At 43.2% G+C, this 24,131-nt stretch overlaps 1 protein-coding gene across 1 annotated transcript; it reads right to left on the bottom strand.

The window, feature by feature from the left end:
• Positions 1-689: 689 nt before the first annotated feature.
• Positions 690-1,613, bottom strand: LOC115077765 (olfactory receptor 1030-like). Its single transcript, XM_029580049.1, has one exon. The coding sequence runs from the start codon at positions 1,611-1,613 to the stop codon at positions 690-692; it is 924 nt and encodes a 307-aa protein (XP_029435909.1).
• Positions 1,614-24,131: the final 22,518 nt, after the last annotated feature.

Consider the following 24,131-nt stretch of genomic DNA (forward strand, 5'->3'; position numbering starts at 1 on the left):
AGTGGTGATGTCACAGTGCTGTAAAATTTGCAGTACTGATGCTATAATGGAATGTGTACAAAATACCAAGGGGGAGAGATTTGACTAATCCCAGAGAAAGAGATCTGATCCTCCACAGGGTTCTCACCAAGATTATTTCTGGATAAGGAAGGAAAGATCCCTCTCTGATAGGAAAGGATTGTAAATCTGTGACTTTTCCTAAGTCAGCTCTCTAAGAGGTTTGCTGAGTCACTACTGGAGAATTCTTTTTTCTGATTTCCTCCAGTTCCTTTCACTTTCAGCTCAGTTGGAACCAGGGCTGGGATCTTGGCACTATTACTCTTAATTACCAATTATACATTGATCTTTTTCCCTCTGTTTTATAGCATCTCCCTTCCTCCCCAATGTATTTAGTCTGGTCATTGTAATGGCCATGCACCAGGGCTCCTTACAGAATCATGAGTTCCAAATCCAGCCACTGGGTGTCACCCTTGAGCAAGAAACACAACTTTCTCCACCCAGGGGGCTGTGAATGCTGTTTCTGCCACATCCACAGCCCCGGCTGAGCTGGGGGAGTAAAAGACCCAACCCAAGGATCAAACCAGGATCTTCCTTTTCTGTGTTAAAGGAAGAATAATCTTCCACACTAATAGAAACTGAAATCTTCTACTTATGATAGATGGTTATGATTTACCACCTGCTTTCATGAGCTACTTCCCTGTAACTTTCCTCAATGCGTTCTTCACCTCCTTGTTCCTCAGACTGTAAATGATGGGGTTCAGCAAGGGGATGACAGCTGTGTAGAGCACAGACAGAATTTTACCCTGCTCTTCAGAATATGTCGAGGAGGGCCTCAGATACATGCAGAACAGTGAGAAATAATAAATGGAGACCACAGTGAGGTGGGAGGAGCAGGTGGAGAAAGCTTTACGCTTCCCCTCTGCAGAGCGGATCCTCAGGATGGCTGAGATGATGAAGGTGTAAGAAGTAAGAGTCACAAAGAAGGCAGGCACTGTCATAAATGCACATACAGCAAACAGTATGCTTTGTGTGATTTTCGTGTCGGTGCAGGAAAGGTTTAACAGCGGCATGAGCTCACAGAAGAAATGTTCAATCACATTAGAGTCACAGAATAAGAGGCGGGTGACAGAAGCTGTAATCATCTCAGATGATAGAAACCCGATGATCCAGGAAGCAGCAGCCAACAGGACACAGACTCTCTGATTCATGATGAGGGAATAGCGTAAGGGGTTGCAGACTGCAGCATAGCGGTCATAAGCCATGGCAGTAAGAAGGAGGTCATCGGTGCAGCCTAAGCCTATGTAGAAATAGAGCTGCACAATGCATCCAGCATAGGAAATGCTCTTATCCCTGGAGATAAAGATCACAAGCAGTTTTGGGATAATAGTGGAGGTTCCACCAATGTCTACGAGTGACAGGTTACTGAGGAAGAAGTACATGGGGGTGTGCAGGCGGGGGTCAGCACAGGTCACTGTGATAATCACAAGGTTCCCCAGCAGGGTGATCAGGTAGATGAGCAGGAAGACCAGGAAGAGAGGAACTTGTAGCTCGGCATTATTAGAAATCCCCAGAATAATAAATTCTGTCACCATTGTCATATTTCCCACATCCATAACCATATGGATATAATGAGAAATTAGAAATGTATAAGTCCAGATTGTCAAAACTCCACTACCTACTTATACCTATAAGTAGGGCTTGAAACAATGTTTATTGTTTACAGATTTCCGTTATCAGTCCCGCAATGCTTATTTCACATTGGTGTCTTAGTTATAATCATTGGTCTCAATAAGTGGAAATTTTTTTTAGCATTTTTGTGCAATAAAATGACTTTGTTGATATCAACTTTTTATCTCCACAACAATGATAATATTTCAACTCCCTGAATATCTCCTGTGGATATGATATTCAATACTTATCAAATTATGCATCTTGTTCCAGAAGGTGTACCCAAACTTTCTAAAATATCTGTAATGCCAGCATGAAGATGATCTGCTTCAAGGTGTAGCTGTAGTTCATGCTCTCATCAGGATCAGTCTGCACTGAGAACAAGAGGCAATTATGTCATCACATAGCTTCAAAACTAACCAATCAGTGGATGCTACCTTACACTTTCTAATAGGTGTGACATTAGGCTGTACTTTCTACTTTGTTTAAGGTATATTGTGGATAGTGTATCACAATACCCATATTGTCAGATCACTACCACACTCTCATTTTGTAATAGGTGCATTGTACACTTTCTAATAGGTGTGACATTAGGCTGTATTAGGTATATGGGTGGATAGTGTATCACAATACCCATATTGTCAGATCACTACCACACTTTCATTTTGTAATAGGTGCATTGCAGATTCCACTATCATACTCCACTATATTTTCAGAGCAACATATACCATGCTATCTCTTCATTTAAACTCTTCAGGGAAATCATGATAAGACTAAAAATTCAATATTGTACCTGCTGATTCAATACAAATTCTCCTTTCACCCCCTCTTAATGGGGACTGGATCTGTTCAAGGACTCCAGTGCAACCCATTACATTACCTTCTGATGTTACTAAACTTTATCAGCTTAATATTCCACCTTTGATTTCACAGATGAAGGCTAAGTTGTATCATTGGCAAACTCTTCCCCTATCTTTAGTTGGCAGGATTAACCTATTTAAAATGGTTTTCTTCCTGAAATGGTTATACCTGTTGTCTTTGTGTTTTCTTAAAAATGATCTTCGGGTGATATACCAAGGCCTATCTAATATTACATATATTATATATAATATATATATGATGGTAATAAAAATGATCTTCGGGTGATTTACCAAGATATCTAAATTTTTGTGGCAGGGGCGCAAACTGCAATTGAACATGACCCAGTTAATGGTAGCTTGTGAAAAGGGGGCTACGGGGCTTCCTGATTTGGAGTGCTCTAATTGGGCTTGTCATTGTGACATCTGAAAGACTGGATTTGGGATACAGATTATTATATTCCTTTGGATGTGGAAAGATATTTAGTTTTACTGTTACATCTTCATTTTGTATTATATGTCAAAGGTAGGGAAAAGCATCCATTGATTAAGGATGAGGATCTCCTTTTGTCACTGTGGAAAACTTGTAAAAATGTATGTGGGCAATTGGGACACTCATCAACAATTTCTCCTTATTTACCCACTCTGGACAATTCTTCATTTCAACCAGGGATGCAATATGGAATTTTGGGTTATGGAGGTCTAAAGGGATCACTCAGCTATGACAGGTGTTAGAGGTGGATGGACAAATGTTATCCTTTCAAGAGTTACAGCTAAGTTTTGATTTAGCAGCCAAAGGCAATTTTGCTTATATGGAGCTGCATCATTATGTACATAGCTTAGGGACCCCCTATCTAAAGGAGATTTTCTGTGACCAAATAGAAGAATGTTTTCAGATTGAGGATGGCAAGAGGGCAAGGATATCTTGGCGATATGTCTTTAATGAATCTTTGCTCACCCCTTGTGCTAAACTCTTTACCTGAAAAGTGGAATGGGGAACTGTCAATTACACTTACAGATAGTCAATTGAGTACTAGTTTTAAACACATTAAAACATTAATAGTTAACATGGATTTGAGAGAATTACAATTTAAATTCTTGAAACGAGCTTTGATGTTTCCAGTTAGAGCTTATTGAGCAGATCTTATAGCTACTGACATCTGTCAGAAATGTAAAATAGCTAGAGGGATACTAGGCCATGTTTTCTGGACATGTAATGCAATAAATACATTTTGGTATGGGTTCAGGGATTTCTTTGAATAAATTATTGATCAAAATATATCTTTTCTTCCAGAAGGGATCTTGATTGATGATCTCGCTTCTTTCCAAATTCAAGGTAAAGGAAATACGCTTTTAATTCATAAGACTTGTCTAATAGGGGGAAAAGAGCATTCTCAGGATGTGGACAGATGAGGAAACCCCTTCTTTGTGGATATAGAGGAATGTCTTTCATGATCTAAAATTAATGGAAAAAGCAGCAACAGGTATATTGGTTAAAAGTTAAAGGGCCTTCTTGGAAGTGTGGCATGTCTATTTGCAGATATCGCCTGTAAGAGTCTGAAGTGCTGTGATAAATATTTTATCTGTATGAATAGTTGTGGTAGTGTTGATATACTGGGGATTGAGATTTCTCTGTAAAAGACTGTTAGTTTAATTTGATAATTTTCTTTGACATGCTTTGTTTTTTATTTTATAGCCTCTTCTCTGTTAGGATGGTTGGGGGGGGGGGGGATTTGGGAAAGGGAGAGAGGGAGGGAAGGAGGGAAGGAGGGAAGGAAATAAGCTTATTTGATGGCAATGATGTAATATACTTTAAAATGCATTTATTATTTTGTATTGTGAGTTGCATGTGTAAGTTTTACCACATGCTGCATATTATTCTATTTGTATGGATGATTTCTTTAATAAATAGTAGGAACAATAAAACTATGTTTCTGTAATAAACATTATGTCACTTTCAGAACTTGAATCCTAGTTTTTTAAAGCAGCTGTGATGTTCAGTTAAGCGGGTATATATGACCCATTTGGTCCATTCTCTATACACCTAAGAACATGGACAGATAATTGCATATTATATAGGTGGTTTCTAAAGATGTGCATTCATTTTTGCCAAATTGGACAATTTCAATGAAATTGTCCAATTTGGCATGTTTCAGAAAGCCCGAAAAATGATCAGGATTTTCCAGATTTTTTGGGAAAAATCATTTTTCGGGTTAGTACATGTTAACTCCCATTAGTGCATGCTGACACAAAAATATTAGTGCGCGCTAATGGTAGTTAGCGCACACTAACCCAAAAAACAATTTCCCCCGAAAGAAAAGGCCCAAACCACGGGAAAATGAAATTTCCTGCAGCGGCCGAAAAACAATGCATGATACGAACACAAAAAAATGATTCACATCTCTGGTTTCACAGTTAGTGTTTTTAGACAGATAACTCAAGGGTGGGGTATGAGTGAATCAGGGAGGAGTTAAGTTTGCTGGATAAGTTATCCATCTAAATTCAACTTTAGCTGGTTAATATATCCGGCTAACTTTGGTCAGGCCACAGGGTTGTCCTAAAATTAGGCTAATAAATTTATCCAATTGATTTTAAGATAGCTGGTTAACTAGGGATATTTAGCCCTTTCTAGCTAAGTTAACCAGATAAGTTAAATGTGACCCATAGCAGCTGGGCAAGCTTATCTGGAGAACTTTGATATTTTTCCTGGTATATTCAGTGGTATTGCTGTTCCACTAGATATCAAATATAACTTAGTCAGATAAGTCTTATCTGGATAACTTACATAGCTGGTTGGATCTAGATAGAAATTCCAGATGAAAAAGATAATAAAATAGTAGTGGGGGTATATTACCATCCACCTGGCCAGAATGAGCTAACAGACAATGAAATTCTTAAAGAAATTAGGGAAGCTTTCAATTACCCCAATACTCACTGGGTGAATGTTACATCAGGATATTCTAGAGACATAAAGGTCCTAGATGAAATAAATGACTGCTTCATGAAGCAGCTGGTACAAGAACCAACAAGATGGGAAACTATTTTAGACCTGGTCCTTAGTGGAACACAGGATTTGGTGTGAGAGGTAACACATAAGCACTAGCAAGTCAAATGAAAAGCATTGATAAAGAAGGTAAAGAGAATTCGAAAAGAAGATTGACGTGGAAGCAAAAATTCATAATAAAAACATTGTCAAGTACATTTGAGGTAAAAAGCCTGCAAGGGAGTCAGTTGGACCATTAGATGATCAAGGGGTAAAAGGGGCACTTAGGGATGACAAAGCCATAGCAGAGAGACTAAATTAATTATTTGCTTCAGTTTCCATTGAGAAAGATGTAAGAGATATATCATTTTTCGGGTCGTCATACACGGACGTGAAAAAAGACTGGCGTTTCCGGTTGAATAGACTTCCGGATTTAGGGTATTAAAGGATCACTGGAGGTGGTTGCCATTTCAAAAAGAGATGCAGTCCAACGGGGCTGCCATGGATTACTAAGAAGATGCGATTCCAAGGAGTGAAAAGGCTTCCCTACGACGCTCTCAAAAAAGAAATTTTGAAGGACACCCCCTGAAGCAGGACGGCATCGTCCGAAACACAGCTGTGTCGGGTGAATTACTACGGACTAGATGAGTATTTGTGTCCCCTCTCTCTGGAGTATGTGACACTAAGATTTTATTATAATGAAAAATTCCTAACAAAAAATGGACGATTGATGATAAATTTAAATTAAAGCAAGGTGACCCTATACAAAAATAGTGTCTGTTACATAATATAGACTCTGTAAAGTAAGGGGCCTACATACATTTGGTTTTCTGCATATATTGTTAAGTGATTATAAAAATACACTGGTGATACCTTTTCGATTTTTGATATTGTTGGTAGACTATTTGGTACACTGGAGTACAGTGGATGTGGGTTATTTGGTTGTGATAGAGATATATCCATGCCAGAAATTATATTTAAAGATGATGATTCAGAAGGACTGGAACAATCTTAGTGAACCTTGAAAATGTACTAGGACAAAATGACAAACTAAATCATCTGGACCAGACATTATACATCCTACAGTGCTGAAAAACTAAGAAAATAAATTGGGAACCTGCTTTTGGAAATGTGTAAATTATCAGTAACATCATCTATGGTACCAGAAGACTAGAGGGTTTTCAATGTAAAACCACTTTTCAAAAAGGGATCAACGAGCGAGTGATCCAGGAATCTATAGACCAGTGAGTCTGATGTCTTTGCCAGTCAACATGGTAGAAACTATCATAAAGAACAAAACTGCTGAACATATAGATAAGTGTAGCTTAATGGGACAAAGCCAACAGGAATTTAGCCAAGGGAAGTCTTGCCTCACAAACTTGCTACATTTTTTGAGGGTGTAAATAAACATGTGGATAAAGATGAGCAGTTGATATAGTATATCTGGATATCAAAAAAGCATTTGACAAAGTCCCTCATGAGAGACTTCTTAAGAAGTTAAAAAATCATGAGATATGGGACAGTGTCCTACTGTGGATTGTCAACTTGTTAAAAGATAGAAAAAATAGAGTAGGGCTAAATGATAAATTTTCCCAATGGAAAAAGGTAAATAGTTGAGTTCCCTAGGAGTCTGTTCTGGGACCACTGCCTTTTAATATATTTATAAATGATCTGAAAATGGGAACAAGTGAGGTGATCAAATTTGCCAATGACACAAAATTATTCAAAGTTGTTAAATCACAAGATGATTGTAAAAAATTGCAAGAAGACATTGCAAGACTGGGCATGTAAATAGCAAATGAAATTGAATGTGGACAAATGCAAAGTGAAGTGATGCTCAAAAGGGAAAACTAATCCCAACTACAGGGACACAATGTTGGGTTCTGTATTGAGAGTCCCTACTCTGGAAAAAGATTGTGAAGTCCTTTGGAAAATACATTGAAATCTTTGGCTCAGTGCATGGTGGCAATAAAAAAAAACAAATATTAGGAATGGTCCAAAAAGGAATGGAGAATAAAATGTAAAATATATTACCTCTGCAATGAGTCATGGTGCAACCACATCTTGAGTACTGTGTGCAGTTCTGGTCACCTCATCTCTAGATAGACTGAGCAGAACTAGAAAAGGTGCAGAGGAGAGCGACAAAAGTGATAAAGGGGAAGGGGTATCTCTCCTGTGATGAGAGGCTGTGAGGGCTTTTCAGCTTGGAAAAGAGGCGGATGAGAGGGGATATGAGAGAGGTTTATAAAATCATGTGTGGGGTGGAACAGGTAAATAAAGGATGATTAGTTACCCTTTCAAATAATACTAAACCAAGGGGTCACTCCAGGAAACTAACAGCCAGCAGATATAAAAGAGATTGTAGGAAGTGCTTTATCACTCAGCGCACTATCGAACTGTAGAATCTGCTGCCAGAGGAGGTGAGCAAGGCAACGAGCAGGGTTTAAAAGAGGTTGGGATAAGTGCCTTGGGGAAAAGTCCATAACACATTATTAGCCAGGCAGACTAAAGAAAGCTAGTACTATCCTTGGGAGTGAGTCACAGGAATTAGATCTGCTTTAGGGGATCTGCCAGGTACTTGTGACTTGGATTGGCCACTGTCGGAAAAAGGATGCTGGGCTTAATGAACCTTGGCCTGACCCAGCAGGGCAAATCTTATATTCTTATGAGGCGCAGGGAGATAAGAGGGACACCCTTGAAATCACACTCAGAGAGGCAATGACAGAGCCAAGTATTAGAACTGAAGCACGGGGTGATAAAGTGACTCCCCCTGTGTCACACAGTTAGTGACAGAGCTGGGGATTAGAACTGAGGGACAGGAGTGAATGAATTAGAATGAATAGTTATATAAGAGAATATGTTCTTGCAGTTAATATATGAAGCAAAACAAAATGTAGGCAACACATAATCTGTTTTGGTAAATATATGATTGTACATAAGAACATAAGAAATTGCCATGCTAGGTCAGACCAAGTGGTCTTTCGGGTTCCTGCTCAATGTAATGTGGCTTTGGTACATCCCACTGATCTGGACTGATCTGGGTATGTACAGGAAAGGAGAATTGGTTCTTACCTGCTAATTTTCGTTCCTGTAATACCACAGATCAGGAAAACACAAAAGAATAGATGCCTCAATCTTTTCCAAAGTTTATTAGAACAGAGACGTGTTCGTAAAATGCCAACTCAGGCCGAGTTTCGCAGCTTAGTAGCCGCTGCCTCAGGGGCTTGAACACTTCAAAGTCAAAGGTGAAACTGAACAATATAGTTACATCCAGTAACCAATAATTGTGTGAACAACTTTCTGAATAGCGTACCGCATACAGTTTCATACGCTATTCAGAAAGTTGTTCACACAATTATTGGTTACTGGATGTAACTATATTGTTCAGTTTCACCTTTGACTTTGAAGTGTTCAAGCTCCTGAGGCAGCGGCTACTAAGCTGCGAAACTCGCCCTGAGTTGGGCATTTTACGAACACATCTCTGTTCTAATAAACGTTGGAAAAGATTGAGGCATCTATTCTTTTGTGTTTTCCTGATGGCTATCATAGATTGCCTACCTCTTTGGTTTCTTATACCACAGATCAGTCCAGGATCCTGCCCGGGTGCTACTGCCAAAAGACTGATTTACCTAACAGTTAGCTGCTGTAAATATGGAATCTATCAGAATGATTCTATAATATTTTAGTTTTTGTTATGAACCGTGGTACAAACCTGATTTTCAGGTATTGGGGTCATTTGTTTCAGACCCTTGAGGGAGATTTTTCATGTTCACCCTTTTTTCTGGAATTAGATATTTTTTTTTGTCAATTATACTTTGCTTGGGTATTGATAAATACTGATGAGCTGCAGGTGGCACACTTGGGAGTGCCTCAAAGCTTTGCTGTCTGACTCCATCTGCTGGTGGGACTGCATAACCCAAGCCCAGCATCCTGTTTCCAACAGAGACCAATCCAGGCCACAATAACCTGGCAAGTACCCAAACACTGAGAAGATCCCATGCTACTGAGGCCAGTAATAGCAGAGGCCATTCCCTAAGTCAACTTGATTAATAGCAGTACCATCAGATTCCATCAACTCCAGGGAGGACGACTCAGAACCACTGTCAGGAAATATTTCTTTAGAGAGAGGGTGGTAGATGCCTAGAATGCCCTTCTGGAGGAGGTCGTGAAGAAAAAAATAGTGAAAGATTTCAAAGGGACATGGGATATACACTCCGGATTCCTAAAGGCTAGAGGATAAAAATGAAGAAAAGAGTACATGGGAGTAATTTCCTGGTGTGGTGCTTACTATCTTTAACCAATAGGCCTTCATACTGTTGCTGCAACTCCATCATTGCTCTCTGCTTCAATGGCAGGGGGAAAAGAGGAATAGCAAATTAGATTCAGACTCCAACCAACAAGGACATTGAATTGTACAGTCTGGGAAAACAAATAAGCATGGGGGTAACTTGCTGATGCGGTGGCACTGGTTACTTCCCTTAACCAATAAGCCTGATATTGTTCATGCAACTCTTACATTGCTCTCTGCTTCACCAGCAAAGGTAATGGGGAATTGGACTCAAACAGCAACCAACAAGCGCCGTGACTTTGGCGGTCTGGGAAAATGGTAATTATAAAGGTGACTTGTATGGTGCAGTAGTTTTTACCATAAGCTTGCTGGGCAGACCGGATGGACCGTTTGGTCCTTTTCTGCCGTCATTTCTATGTTTCTGTGTTTCTATATGTAAAGTCAAATTCCTGCTCATAGTTGTAAATGTTCACGATTATCTGCATAATTGAAAGTAATCTGATTTGCTAATAAAAAAACAAATGCAGCACAGGGAGATAAAGAGAGTAATATTCAACATCTGGCCAGTTTAGAAAGATATGCTTCTCTAACTTTGGTGGAATATTCTGTCATGCAGCCACACCACTGAATATACCCAAAGGTTTATCCAGCTAACTTTAGGACTATTCTACGACATGACCAGAACTAGCTGGATACATATTTCCAGCTTAATAAGATTTTGCCTGAGAAAAATATATTTGTAGGGAAAAGGACACCAGGATAATCTCTCTCAGCTACTATTGGCTAGGAGGGTCTGAGCCCGGTGGAAGCTTCTGAATAAAATTGTAAATTGTATCTGATGAGAGAATGAAGCTCACAGAAGGTGTCAAAGTCGCACATTACAGGATTGCTGGGTTTCTCCTTACCTGTCCTGCAGCGCTGCCTCCTCTCCTCCACTGTGGATCAGGCTGGGTTTATCTTGGGTGTCTTAAATGCTTTAAGAGAGAGACATGGAGAGAAAACTGTTTTCTGTTCATTTGGGAAATTATAAAAACCTTGCAGACAATTAAGGGAAGATTACTGCTCAGTAATTGATCCATGGGGAGAATACATTTTGGATCTCTCATTCTGTTACATCCCTGCTGAATCAGGAGAATCTCCTTTCAGTTATAGAAGATTTAAGGAAATCTTATTTGAGCTTCACTGGCACTCTCAATGGTCAGCATCTGGGGATTATAAGTGAATTTAAACCCCTTCTGCATTTACAAAGTCCCTTGTCAAGCCCTCCCTCTCACCATTATGTGGTATTTATGTAATGATAATTTTATCAAATTTTCTCCTAGATTTTCAGCTCTTTGGGGAACTATCCTGCCTTATTCTGTATCTGGTTATTATTTGTATATTTTGTACAGTTCACCTGCTGCAGTCTCCTCATCTGCACACTAATAACTCGTTAAGTAGTAATCAAATTTCCCTGCAATGAGAGACAGAATTTAATAATTACCTTTAGAAGAACCAAGAATCCAGGTTGATATGAAAGTCCCTCTAAATAAGGATCAATACCACATGACATTATAGAACATAAGAACATAAGAAATTGCCATGCTGGGTCAGACCAAGGGTCCATGAAGCCCAGCATCCTGTTTCCAACAGAGGCCAAACCAGGCCACAAGAACCTGGCAATTACCCAAACACCAAGAAGATCCCATGCTACTGAATCAATTAATAGCAGTGAGTGGCTATTCCCTATGTAAACTTGATTAATAGCAGTTAATGGACTTCTCCTCCAAGAACTTATCCAAACCTTTTTTGAACCCAGCTACACTAACTGCACTAACCACATCCTCTGGCAACAAATTCCAGGGTGTTATTGTGCGTTCAGTGAAAAATAATTTTCTCCGATTAGTCTTAAATGTGCTACTTGTTAACTTCATGGAATACACCCTAGTTCTTCTATTATCCGAAAATGTAAATAACCGATTCACATCTACTCATTCAAGATCTCTCATGATTTTAAAGACCTCTATCTATCCTGCCTCAGCCATCTCTTCTCCAAGCAGAACAGTCCTAACCTCTTCAGCCTTTCCTCATAGGTGAGCTGTTCCATCCCCTTTATCATTTTGGTTGCCATTCTCTGTACCATCTCCATCACAACTATATCTTTTTTGAGATGTGGCAACCAGAATTGTGTACAGAATGCAAGGTGCGGTCTCACCATGGAGCGATATTGAGGCATTATGACATTTTCCGTTTTATTAACCATTCCCTTCCTAATAATTCCTAACATTCTGTTTGCTTTTTTGACTGCTGCAGCACACTGAGTCAACAATTTTAAAGTATTATCCACTATGATGCCTAGAACTTTTTCCTGGGTGATAGCTCCCAGAATGGAACCCAACATCGTGTAACTACAGCAAGGGTTATTTTTCCCTATATGCAACACCTAGCACTTGTCCACATTAAACTTCATCTGCCATTTGGATGCCCAATCTTCCAGTCTTCCAAGGTCCTCCTGTAATGTATCACAATCCGCTTGTGATTTAACTACTCTGAATAATTTTGTATCATCCGCAAATTTGATAACCTCACTCGTCGTTAGGGATGTGAATCGTTTTCCATATCGTCTTAACGATAGAAATCGTGTGGCAGGGCAAGAAAATCGTCTTAGGCACGATTTTTTAGTTAAAAAATCGTTAAAAATCGTTTTTTCCGATTAGTGCGCACTAACGGGAGTTAGTGCGCACTAACTGGGAGTTAGTGCGCACTAACTGAAAATGATACAATTTGACACTTTTCAGGTCAGTTAAGGTCAGTTTAGGAATGAATATGTATTCCTATTGGCTGCCCTCTTATTTATTCATGTTACCAAGTTTCCTACTGACAGTATATGGGGGATGGGAAATGGAAACAGTTGGTAGCTTGACAAAACAAGTAATGTGATCAGTCAATGTGACTAGAACTTGTGCCCTAACCCTGATACCAGGGGTATTGTGATCTTCCTGCACACAGTGCCCTATCCCTATTAATACCAGGAGTGTTGTGATCTTCCTGCACACAGTGCCCTATTCCTGATACCAGGGGTGTTGTGATCTTCTTGCACACATCCCGGTATCAGGGATAGGGCACTGCATGCAGGAAGATCACAACACTCCTGGTATTAATAGGGATAGGGCACTGCATGCAGGAAGATCACAACACTCCTGGTATTAATAGGGATAGGGCACTGCATGCAGGAAGATCACAACACCCCTGGTATCAGGGATAGGGCACTGTGTGCAGGAAGATCACAATACCCCGGAGGAGTGAGGGTCAGGCAGCTCCCCCCTGTCTGTGAAGCCAGCCTCTCACTAGTAATGCAGGGAGGGAGCTGTCTCAGACTTCACCATCCTCCCCCCCCCCCCCTTACCCACACACCATTCACTAGCTGGGACATGGGGGAAGTCAGGAGTGAGGGTCAGGCAGCTCCCCCCTGTCTGTGAAGCCAGCCTCTCACTAGTAATGCAGGGAGGGAGCTGTCTCAGACTTCACCATCCACCCCCCCCCCCTCACCCACACACCATTCACTAGCTGGGACATGGGGGAAGTCAGGAGTGAGGGACAGGCAGCTCCCCCCTGTCTGTGAAGCCAGCCTCTCACTAGTAATGCAGGGAGGGAGCTGTCTCAGACTTCACCATCCTCCCCCCCCCCCCTCACCCACACACCATTCACTAGCTGGGACATGGGGGAAGTCAGGAGTGAGGGTCAGGCAGCTCCCCCCTGTCTGTGAAGCCAGCCTCTCACTAGTAATGCAGGGAGGGAGCTGTCTCAGACTTCACCATCCTCCCCCTCCCCCCTCACCCCACACACCATTCACTAGCTGGGACATGGGGGAAGTCAGGAGTGAGGGTCAGGCAGCTCCCCCCTGTCTGCGAAGCCAGCCTCTCACTAGTAATGCAGGGAGGGAGCTGTCTCAGACTTCACCATCCTCCCCCCCCCCCTCACCCACACACCATTCACTAGCTGGGACATGGGGGAAGTCAGGAGTGAGGGTCAGGCAGCTCCCCCCTGTCTGTGAAGCCAGCCTCTCACTAGTAATGCAGGGAGGGAGCTGTCTCAGACTGGTATCAGGGTTAGGGCACTGTGTGCAGGAAGATCACAACACTCCTGGTATTAATAGGGATAGGGCACTGTAAGAGATGACTGTAGTAGATTGAATAAAGATCTGATGTTTCTGCTCTCCTCACACCAAACAAAAACAACACACAAGCAGAGAAGCCCTTCTTACAAAGCTGAGCTAGTGAGTTAAGTAGGAGGAAAAGTAAACATACTGGTGCCAGTGTGGCTACTTAAAAAATACACTTACCAACAATCAATTACATATATTTGAACTGTGTACAGTTCCAGCCAGGACCACCTTTCTAAAATGCACAGTGATTGGCAAATTCAACATGCACTAGCATTTCAGGTGCCTGCTAACAAAAATAATAAACAAACAAGTTCTAGTCACGTGAGTGCTGATCATTACATTACTTTTTTTGTCAAGCTTCCAACTGTTTCCATTTCACATCCCCCCAACCATATTGGTAACATCAATAGATAAGAGCACAGCCAGCCAATAGGAATACATACATACATATTCATTCCTAAGTGACCTTTACTGACCTGGGAAGTGTGAACACTTTGTTTCATTTTCTGTTGGTGTTCGTTAGTTTCCAGTTCCATTTCCCATCCCCCCAACCATCACCTCAGTGGTAACCTTGGTAACATCAATAGATAAGAGGGCAGCCAGCCAATAGGAACACATATTCATTCCTAACTGACCTTCAGTGACCTGGAAAGTGTTTATTTGTATCATTTTCAGTTAGTGCGCACTAAATCGAGTTAGTGCGCACTAACACGATTTAACGATTTTTAACGATAAATCGTTAGAATTTCTATTGTATCGTGTTCTATAACGATTTAAGACGATATAAACATTATCGGACGATAATTTTAATCGTTGAAAAACGATTCACATCCCTACTCGTCGTATTCCTTTCCAGATCATTTATATATATATTGAAAAGCACCGGTCCAAGTACAGATCCCTGAGGCACTCCACTGTTTACCCTTTTCCACTGAGAAAATTGACCATTTAATCCTACTCTCTGTTTCCTGTCTTTTAACCAGCTTGTAATCCACGAAAGGACATCGCCTCCTATCCCATGACTTTTTAGTTTTTGTAGAAGCCTCTCATGAGGGATTTTGTCAAAGGCTTTCTGAAAATCCAAATACACTACATCTACCGGTTCACCTTTATCCACATGTTTATTAATCTCTTCAAAAAAATGAAGCAGATTTCTTAGGCAAGACTTCCCTTGGGTAAATTCATGTTGACTATGTTCCATTAAATCATGTCTTTCTATATGCTCTACGATTTTGATCTTGAGAATAGTTTCCACTATTTTTCCCGGCACTGAAGTCAGGCTCACTGGTCCGGAACCTCCACTGAACGACCTCCTGCAGTCGATCTCCGGCCGGCGCCATTTTCCGTACGGAAAACGATTCGCGGCAGGAGATCGTTTTCCGGACCCCCGCTGGACCCCCAGGGACTTTTGGCCAGCTTGGGGGGGCCTCCTGACCCCCACCAGACTTGCCAAAAGTCCAGCGGGGGTCCGGAACGACCTCCTGCAGTCGAATCGTGTTGGTCTATGGCCGCCGCCATTTTGCGCCGCCATTTTGAAAAATGGCGCCGGCTGAAGACAACACGATTCAATTGCAGGAGGCCGTTCCGGACCGCTGCCGTTCCGGACCACCGCTGGACCCCCAGGTAATTTAAGGCATTTGGGGGGGGGTTCGGGAGGGTGGGGGATTTAATTTAAAGGGTCGGGGTGGGTTTTAGGGGGTTTTAGTGTGCCGGTTTTCCTGCCCGCCCCCTTCCCCCGATTTACGATTTTTTGACGATAAATCGGGGGAATTGGTATTGTATCGTGGCCCTAACGATTTTTGATGATTTAAAATATATCAGACGATATTTTAAATCGTCAAAAAATGATTCACATCCCTAATGAATACGGTATCAGAGTTAAGATGCTGCTTATAGTTGTAAATGTTAACTTGTCTATACAATTGGAAGTATTCTGATTTTTCAAAAAAAACTTGTTTAAAAATGAACTCAGGTACAGAGAGAAGAAGTGACTATCCCAACATCACAGAACCAGAGGCAAAACCGGGAATTAGAACTTATTTTTTTTTTTTGGTTCCTAGTTCACTATTCTAACACCAGAGCACTCCTTAAATTTAGGGATGTGAATCGTTTATCTGACGATTGAAAATATCATCCGATAATATCGTCAATATCGTCAGATATCAGGGGATCGCTGATAGCGATATGAAACCCCATGATTAATTTAGTGGGTATTCTTATCGTTATGGGGGGGGGGGGGCAGGAAGAAAGGACACAACCTAAAAATACAATCTGACCCTTTAAAATGAGTTTGTTAGTATCCCCCCACCCTCCGGACCCCCCCCCCAAAAAAGGTTTTAAATACCTGGTGGTCCAGCGGGGGTCCTGGGAGCATTCTCCCGTGCTCAGGCTGTCGGCTGCCACTAATCAAAATGGCACTGATGGCCCTTTGCTCTTACCATGTGACAGGGGCTATCGGTGCCATTGGTCGGCCCCTGTCACATGGTAGGTGCACTGGATGGCCCGCGCCATTTTTAAAGATGGCGCCATCCATTGTTCCTACCATGTGACAGGGACCGGCCAATGGCACGGATACCCTGTCACATGCTAAGGGCAAAGGGCCATCGGCTCCATTTTGTTTACTGTCAGCCGATGGCCCGAGCACGGGAGAATGCTCCCGGGACCCCTGCTGGACCACCAGGTATTTAAAAATTTTGGGGGGGTTCAGGAGGGTGGGGGGATACTAACAAACTCATTTTAAAGGGTCGGCTGTATTTTTTTGTTATCGGCTTGGGCGCAGCCGATAAAAAAAACCCGATCGCACTGCAAGATTAAAATTTCACGATGTGAATCGGAACCGGAATCAGAACCGATACTGGTTCCGATTCACATCGCTAATTAAATTACATTATAATGTATTATATTGAAATATTAAGTTCTGTATTTGCAGTTTAATCAGAGCCATTTTAATTTATGTCCCTTCAGACAGATTCAACCCATTCGCTGGCAAATCAGATCCTTGTGGATCTTCTTGATCACAGGTAGTAGACTGAGTCATGATAAATAGGGATGTGAATCGTTTTCCATATCGTCTTAACGATAGAAATCGTGTGGCAGGGCAAGAAAATCGTCTTAGGCACGATTTTTTAGTTAAAAAATCGTTAAAAATCGTTTTTTCCGATTAGTGCGCACTAACTCGAGTTAGTGCGCACTAACGGGAGTTAGTGCGCACTAACTGGGAGTTAGTGCGCACTAACTGAAAATGATACAATTTGACACTTTTCAGGTCAGTTAAGGTCAGTTTAGGAATGAATATGTATTCCTATTGGCTGCCCTCTTATTTATTCATGTTACCAAGTTTCCTACTGACAGTATATGGGGGATGGGAAATGGAAACAGTTGGTAGCTTGACAAAACAAGTAATGTGATCAGTCAATGTGACTAGAACTTGTGCCCTAACCCTGATACCAGGGGTATTGTGATCTTCCTGCACACAGTGCCCTATCCCTATTAATACCAGGAGTGTTGTGATCTTCCTGCACACAGTGCCCTATCCCTAATACCAGGGGTGTTGTGATCTTCCTGCACACAGTGCCCTATTCCTGATACTGGGGGTGTTGTGATCTTCCTGCACACAGTGCCCTATTCCTGATACCGGGGGTGTTGTGATCTTCTTGCACACATCCCGGTATCAGGGATAGGGCACTGCATGCAGGAAGATCACAACACTCCTGGTATTAATAGGGATAGGGCACTGCATGCAGGAAGATCACAACACTCCTGGTATTAATAGGGATAGGGCACTGCATGCAGGAAGATCACAACACCCCTGGTATCAGGGATAGGGCACTGTGTGCAGGAAGATCACAATACCCCGGAGGAGTGAGGGTCAGGCAGCTCCCCCCTGTCTGTGAAGCCAGCCTCTCACTAGTAATGCAGGGAGGGAGCTGTCTCAGACTTCACCATCCTTCCCCCCCCCCCCTCACCCACACACCATTCACTAGCTGGGACATGGGGGAAGTCAGGAGTGAGGGTCAGGCAGCTCCCCCCTGTCTGTGAAGCCAGCCTCTCACTAGTAATGCAGGGAGGGAGCTGTCTCAGACTTCACCATCCTCCCCCCCCCCCCTCACCCACACACCATTCACTAGCTGGGACATGGGGGAAGTCAGGAGTGAGGGTCAGGCAGCTCCCCCCTGTCTGTGAAGCCAGCCTCTCACTAGTAATGCAGGGAGGGAGCTGTCTCAGACTTCACCATCCTCCCCCCCCCCCCTCACCCACACACCATTCACTAGCTGGGACATGGGGGAAGTCAGGAGTGACAGTCAGGCAGCTCCCCCCTGTCTGTGAAGCCAGCCTCTCACTAGTAATGCAGGGAGGGAGCTGTCTCAGACTTCACCATCCTCCCCCCCCCCCCTCACCCACACACCATTCACTAGCTGGGACATGGGGGAAGTCAGGAGTGAGGGTCAGGCAGCTCCCCCCTGTCTGTGAAGCCAGCCTCTCACTAGTAATGCAGGGAGGGAGCTGTCTCAGACTGGTATCAGGGTTAGGGCACTGTGTGCAGGAAGATCACAACACTCCTGGTATTAATAGGGATAGGGCACTGTAAGAGATGACTGTAGTAGATTGAATAAAGATCTGATGTTTCTGCTCTCCTCACACCAAACAAAAACAACACACAAGCAGAGAAGCCCTTCTTACAAAGCTGAGCTAGTGAGTTAAGTAGGAGGAAAAGTAAACATACTTGTGCCAGTGTGGCTACTTAAAAAATACACTTACCAACAATCAATTACATATATTTGAACTGTGTACAGTTCCAGCCAGGACCACCTTTCTAAAATGCACAGTGATTGGCAAATTCAACATGCACTAGCATTTCAGGTGCCTGCTAACAAAAATAATAAACAAACACGTTCTAGTCACGTGAGTGCTGATCATTACATTACTTTTTTTGTCAAGCTTCCAACTGTTTCCATTTCACATCCCCCCAACCATTACCTCAGTATTAGCCTTGGTAACATCAATAGATAAGAGCACAGCCAGCCAATAGGAATACATACATACATATTCATTCCTAAGTGACCTTTACTGACCTGGGAAGTGTGAATACTTTGTTTCATTTTCTGTTGGTGTTCATTAGTTTCCAGTTCCATTTCCCATCCCCCCAACCATCACCTCAGTGGTAACCTTGGTAACATCAATAGATAAGAGGGCAGCCAGCCAATAGGAACACATATTCATTCCTAACTGACCTTCAGTGACCTGGAAAGTGTTTATTTGTATCATTTTCAGTTAGTGCGCACTAAATCGAGTTAGTGCGCACTAACGGGGAGTTAGTGCGCACTAACTCGAGTTAGTGCGCACTAACACGATTTAACGATTTTTAACGATAAATCGTTAGAATTTCTATTGTATCGTGTTCTATAATGATTTAAGACGATATAAACATTATCGATCGATAATTTTAATCGTTGAAAAACGATTCACATCCCTAATGATAAACTCCCTGTGAAAAAAGAGCAGGCTCTGACAGGTGCTTCCAGCTTACCCAGAATGGCCACTGTCAGAGACAGGGTACAGGGCTCTTGGCCTTGATCTTGAGGTTAGAGATTGGAAATGAAGGAAAAGGTGCATTGGGGTAACCTGCACAGAGAGGCAGTTATTATCCTTAAGAGAAACATGATGGTAACCAACCCAGCACATCTCATCATGCCCATCTCTCTCTTTCTACCATCCTCTTTACCTTCCAACCTAAGTTGGAGCAGCAGTAGAAGCCCTGAGCACCTCTTCTGGCTTTGCTTGTAGATGGATTAAAATTCAGCAGTACAGGAGTTTCAAAAGTGGAAAGGACTGAGTCTTAGCACATCTACTGGACCAGAAAGTTACTCAGTGCATTTTCTATAATCCAGCCTCTTCTATGTTATCCTTTCCTGCTTGAGGCTGCCTGGGGCTGACCATGGCTCTACCGACTCTTCCATGGGGCAATTTGATACTAGGTCCTTATCTCATTTCCCTCCCCATCCTGGATCCTCTCCTTCTGACTGCATTTCAGGTTACCTGAGGGCACTGTAGCTGAAGGCTTTAGGGGACTGGGAAAGAGGGAGGACCCCAGTCTCCCAGGCGTCCATAGGATTCTACGGAGATCAGGTCCTAAGAGATCAAAGAATTCAATGGTCAGTTCGTCAATGCCTGGTGTTTTATTGTTAAGCATCTGACTTAGCTCCCCAGTGTGCTCAGACAGAGTAAAGGCCTTCTTCAGTCTCTCCCTCGCATTCTGACTGAGCATGAGAAGCCCCTCCCACAGGTCCCTGTAGGCATTGGGGTTGACAGGGTCCAGAGAGAAGAGAGCTGAGTAAAATTCCTGCGCTCTCACCCTAATCCTCTCTGACTCCATGAAGGGGGATCCATCAGTGGATAGCAAACAGGTCATCCACTGCTTCTTCCCCCTCCCCTTCTCCAGTTCATAGAAGAAGCTTGAGCTGCAGTTCATTTCTCATAGGAACTGGACTTGCAAGCGTACAAAAGCCCCTCGGCCTCACCACTCAAGGTCACGAAGGGTGCACTTCTTATTTTCATTCTCTGTCTGCAGCTAGTGGTTGGCATCAGGGAGCTCCGCTTCAGGAGTGAGCAGCATCACCTTGAGCCACTCCGTCTGGAGATGCCGCTCCCCATTGACATCTCTGGCATATTGCCAACAGAGATGTCTGAAACAAACCTTCCCCACATCTCACCATATGGCAAGTGAGGGGAAGTCTGGCCTGAGTTATTTACGTGCCAATGGGTGGCTCAAGGTAAAAGAAGGGTTGGCTCAACCAGGCTATTGAAGGGCCCGAGATGTTCAAGGGATTCTGTGAGATCCATTGATCCTCCCACAGCAGGTTGGCCCTCATCCCCTAACTCTCTGTGTGGGGAAATGGACCTCCCCCTAGGCCTGGAAAGGTGATATCGGGCCTTCTAGCTCAATGATGGGCAGGGGAGGAACTTCTACATCCTCCTCCACTAGACTACCTTCCCCGCTCATCTGAAGGCCTTGCTCTCTGGTGGAATTTGTGCTACCAGGAGGGGAAGGTTGGATTCTGATCCTTCTCCTTTGCACAATTCCATTTGCTTGTAGTCACTTAGGGTGTACATTAACTCCACACCCTGATCTTCCCCTGGTTGTCTCTCCAGTGGCTTGACCGCCACCTCCAAAATCTCTTCAATCAATGGATTGGTATCTGTGGGTGCATGTGGAGGACAGATACTCTTGCCTCCACCTTATTCTCTTCATAGGGAAGTGGGATGAAAAGGGGGTGGTCTGGGATAGGGTCATATCAGAAGGGAGACTCTAATGGTCCTTCACACACAAGCATTGCAGGAGTACTCCTAATGAATCTGGGGCAAGCAGATGAGGAAAGCATGGTAACTGGGCCCTCTTCCTCTTCTATTTGCTGGGAGGGTAAGCCTCTTAGTCGAGGGTCCAGCTGAATTGCCTTTTGACGCTCGTGTGGTTGGTTGCCAGATCTGTATTTAGTCCCCTCTTCGTGTCATCCCCAGCTTTGGAAGGAGCGGTGGGAAGGGAGCCCTGTGTAGGCAAGGCAGCATCACAATCCACCAATACTCAGGTCGGTGGAGGATCAAGGACTTCCCCTCTTTTGCCTCTCTTCTCATGCACCTCACCTTCTTGCTCTCTCTGTCCTGGTGCTTCTCCCTCCCCCTTCCCCACCCGCAGAAAAATACCAGAGTTGAAGCCCGAGCCCCTGATGAAGGTTTTTCCACAAAACACACGCAGTGTTGGGTGTTGTTGATTAAGCAGTTTAAACCCTAAACTGCAGCAAACAATCGGGCGTTCTGAGCAGGGCACAGAAGTTCATTGCCGCTGCGATTTCACACCACAATAAGTGTTCACTTTTTTTCTGTGGATATACTTGCAATGCGGTTCAGCACATAATATTATTATTATTATTTATTTCTTTTATATACCGACATTCAATCGAGATATCACATCGGTTTCCAGATAACCAAGAGAATAGGGCGTAGTCCGCCCTATTTTACATTATAACATGGTAACCAAAAAAAAACAATTATAACATATTATAACAGTGGTACATGGAACAAAAGGTTATAGGATATAACAAAAGGTTATAGAAAATAACATATGTATATGAATGTGTTGTTGATAAAATAAATTTAGGATTAGGGACTTGTTGGTAAGGTAATTTAGGAATAGAGGTGGGGGGGATGAGGGAAGGGAGGGGGGAAGGTGGGGTGGGAGGATGTAGTGGAGAGAGGGATTCAAGGGGGTGAGAAGACTGAGTATGGGATGAGGTGTGTTGCGTTCAGGCAGGTTAAGGGTCGGGTGGGAAGGCTTTTAAAAACAGCCATGTTTTTAGGTGTTTTTTGAAGGTTTGCAGTGATGGTTCATTTCTGAGACAGGTGGGGAGGGTGTTCCATAGGGTGGGTCCCGCTATTGTTATGGCTCGTTTGCGGGTTGTGTTGAGGTGTGCAGATTTGAGATTGGGGATGGCTAGGAGGCCAGTGTTGGTGGATCTGAGGGTTCTTTGTGTGGGGTGTGGATGTATTGCGTTGTTTAGCCAGTTCATTTTGTTGTTGTGTATTTTTTTGTGCATGAGGGTGAGTGTTTTGTAATGGATTCTTTGTGTGATGGGTAGCCAGTGGAGTTCTTTGAGGGTAGGTGTGATGTGGGAGGATTTTTTGTTGTTGGTGATGATTCTGGCGGCGGCATTTTGTAGAACTTGGAGGGGTCTGATGTGGATTTCTGGTAGGCCGATGAGAAGGGAGTTGCAGTAGTCGAGTTTTGAGAGGATAATTGATTGAAGGACTGTTCGGAAGTCGTGCGCTTGGAGAAGGGGTTTAAGTTTTTTCAGGGTTTGGAGTTTGAAGAATCCATCCTTAATTGTATTGGAGATGTGTCGTTGAAAGTTGAGTTGGCTGTCGATTGTTACTCCTAGGTTTCTTGTGGATGGAGTGAGTGAGATTTGTGAGATCTGTGGCACTCCCGTGTTGATTGAGGTTCCTGGGTGGTTGGAGGGGGTGCACTTGAGGGGATAAGAGGGACGGTCATCGTGGATGTGAAGGATTTCTGTTTTGGCTTGGTTGAGGCATAGTGATAGTTGGGATAGTAATTGGGACAGATTTGAGCTGAGGTTGTTCCATTTTTCCATGGTGAGTTGGATGGACTTGTTTATGGGGAGAAGTATTTGTATGTCGTCTGCATAGACGAAGTAGGTGAGGTTTGCATCTGAAAGGTATTTGCATAGTGGGAGGAGGTAAATGTTAAAGAGCGTTGAGGAAAGGGAAGAACCCTGTGGGACCCCATGTGTGAGGGGCACTTGAGAGGATTTGGATGATAATAGATTCGGATGATAATAGATGCAAATGAAAGTGTTTAAACATTGAAAATTATTGAAAGAAAAAGAAAATATTAAGAAAGAAAGAAAAACAAGACAAGGAACCGAACCAGAAACCAGGACAGAAGACGAAGATCCAAACCTGGAACTGGAACTGGAAGCGGAGATATTCCCTGGAAGGAGTGTTCCCCGGATAGACGTAATCCATAGAGGAACTTCTCGAGGTAGTGTGGGGATTTGCAGTTGGTGAACTAGATCCTCCAGAATGAAGTTACCCTCTGCCCCAGAGTCCATAAAAGTGAGAGTTTCAAATGATCCACCTGGGTATTCCAGGGTGATTGGTACAGTACATTGAGGAGCAGTATTAGCACAACCTAGGAGTAGCTCCTCACGACCTCCTAGGGTCTGGCATTTTCCAAATGCTCCTTACAGCATGCCAAGAAGTGACCCTTCTGCTCGCAATAGAGACATAAGCCCAGAGTTCACACCCAACTGCATGGGCTCCTCGGTGGTTACCTCTTGTCGTGAGGGGCCCCGGAGTCAGGAGTGAGAATAGAGGTTTGGAGAAGGTGGGAGCCAATGGCAAGGTGTGCCACACCGGTCGACCTTCTTTAGCCCTCTGCTGAATATGTCGGTCGATTCGCCCCGCCAAATCTATGAGGGCATTAATATCCTCCGGGATGTCACGGTCGGCCAGTTCATCTTTGATGCGCCCTGCCAGGACCTCCAAGAATACTCCTCGAAGACTGTCATCCCGCCATCCTACTTCGAGGGCGAGTGTGTGAAATTCCATGGCATAATCTGCCAACAAGAGGGAGCCTTGGCGCAGTTGAAGTAATTCAGAAGTAGCTGTAGTCAGGCG

The sequence above is a fragment of the Rhinatrema bivittatum genome, chromosome 16 (genome assembly GCF_901001135.1).
Source record: "Rhinatrema bivittatum chromosome 16, aRhiBiv1.1, whole genome shotgun sequence".
In the NCBI taxonomy this organism is placed as follows: Eukaryota; Metazoa; Chordata; class Amphibia; order Gymnophiona; family Rhinatrematidae; genus Rhinatrema; species Rhinatrema bivittatum.

Bases quoted from the DNA above. Each gene is read 5' to 3' on its own strand.
- LOC115077765 (XM_029580049.1), bottom strand. From the start codon at position 1,613: ATGGATGTGGGAAATATGACAATGGTGACAGAATTTATTATTCTGGGG.